This window comes from Vigna umbellata, chromosome 5, assembly GCF_029865625.1.
Source record: "Vigna umbellata cultivar VRB3 chromosome 5, Vumbellata_1.0, whole genome shotgun sequence".
In the NCBI taxonomy this organism is placed as follows: Eukaryota; Viridiplantae; Streptophyta; class Magnoliopsida; order Fabales; family Fabaceae; genus Vigna; species Vigna umbellata.
The window spans coordinates 63,345,973-63,347,889 of NC_142169.1; the positions used below are offsets into that span (position 1 = coordinate 63,345,973).

Here is a 1,917-nt window from a genome sequence, read left to right on the forward strand (position 1 = left end):
TAAGAAAAAGAGAAATTGATACTAAGAACAGAACATAGTTGGAAATACAAGAAAGGCAGAGATGATACATGCGACAATGAAACATGGTTAGCTGCGGGCACTTTATGCGAATAAAGTGGCAATAGCTTCGTTATTATCAACCATGGGAATCACAGAATTTGAAGTGTAGACATAACTCCTCCTAATTGATTTATATAGAGCTAACCATACCCTCCTCTGATTCGGAGGCCACAGTTCCCATATCAACTTCAACGGATCTTCTGTTAATAAAATTACATTGTTTTCTGATTTCTCCTCTGTTCCCGGTGAGAACACCGATATTTCCCATTTTTATCATTGATTTGGCAAAGCTGCTAAAGAAAGCGTTTTGGTCAGCACTGAACCTGTTCACAAGGGCGATGGTGTCAGCACCGGGTGTGGAGAACAACTCTTGGTCACTCTGAAGCAAACCCCTCTTAACCTGAAGGTTGGAGTAATAGTTTTTGTCGAGTCTATCAGGAGTGGTTGGGTCAAAATTTACCAAGTTGTTTGGTCCACCTTGAGGGCATATATTGCGCAATTGTTGTGCGTAAGCAGGGTCCAGAGTTGGATCGGGTCTGCCAGTGCCACTGAAGTTGTACAATCGGCTAAGAATGAAAAAGCAGTGAGCTCTGCCAAATGTATGAGCACCTGAAATCGAACCACATCCAAATCAGTTTTCAACACTTTTTCCATTTATTATTGTTACTGCAAATTGGGGAAGATTTGTTATTACCTGAGAGTGCAACTAGATCAACAGTGTCAAGACGTTGAACAGCAAATGCTGCTTTGAGTTGATCGAGTGTGGAGAAAGGAGAAGGAAGGTTTTGATTCGCAAGTGTTCTGTTTGCTGTTAAACTATCCCTTCTTCCCAATGGAAATTTGATGAAAGGACCACCAGCCTATCAATATTAAATCACACACTACTTTTATATCATTGGACAACTTCAAAAAGGTGAAAAGAAGTTTGGTATGAGTTCTGAGACGTACCAGAATAGAAGAAACTTCAGTTGCAATGGTAAGAATATCTGCACAAGAAACAACGCCGGGACAAACATTCTCCACTGCTGTCTTGATGTCATTCACCACATCCAAACCTCTTATGGAGTTGTTGTTTGGCAGGGCTTGTTGCTCACTCACTATCGTTGCAGTGTTGTTCAACAAAATCGATGCATCACAACCCTGCAAGCCAAAACCAGTAACACCATATATATCAGTTTATTTCTAATTCGTTCTTAAAAATATCAAGTATTTGATAGTTGTTTCAACATGAAAAAATTACATACTTGAACAAAACAGTCGTGAAAGAAAAGCCTGACGATACTGGCAGGCAGACGAGGATCCTTTTGTGAAGCTCTCTCTACCACTCGGAACACAACATGACGCACAGGTGGACAAGTCCGCTGGTAGAAGAAGGGGTCTAGTTGTGCATCTGAGGAAAAGGGTAACCCTCCAAGTACCACTAGGGCTGTTACCACAACACAAAGAAACCTCATTTTCATGCCCTCGAGTGTTTTTGTGTGTTGCTGTATTTTGAGACAGACCATAATGCTACACTATTTATAGCTACAAATGGCCATGTCCTAGCTCCTGAATTGTGAAACGAAGAACAAGACTTCCTGTTGAGCACGTTATCTGGTACAAAACGCATATATTTTTAGAAATAATTCTCACACAAGTTGTTTGTTTATGCTAAATGATGATTTAAGATATAGATTATGCTAAGAGCCACTTGATCAAGAAAGGAAGGTGCAATGCTAGTCTTTACCGTGTTGCAATTCTTAATCGACTCATTTATTGCTTAGTCAACTCTTGTCGATTACCACCAAAAAAAAGTCGTACTTCAGCTTTGTGGATATACCATCATTCATCTCACCAAGATGAAGTTTTCTTGTGTGT

General features: G+C 40.1%; 1 protein-coding gene across 1 annotated transcript; it reads right to left on the bottom strand.

The window, feature by feature from the left end:
- Positions 1–1,660, bottom strand: LOC148198792 (peroxidase E5-like). The gene is made up of 4 exons (XM_088116707.1): positions 1,305–1,660; positions 1,009–1,200; positions 755–920; positions 1–669 (listed from the first exon to the last, which is right to left on the bottom strand). Exons 1-4 carry the CDS (start codon positions 1,563–1,565, stop codon positions 191–193), a joined length of 1,098 nt encoding a protein of 365 aa, XP_087972833.1. The 5' UTR covers positions 1,566–1,660; the 3' UTR covers positions 1–190.
- Between the last annotated feature and the right edge of the window lie 257 nt (positions 1,661–1,917).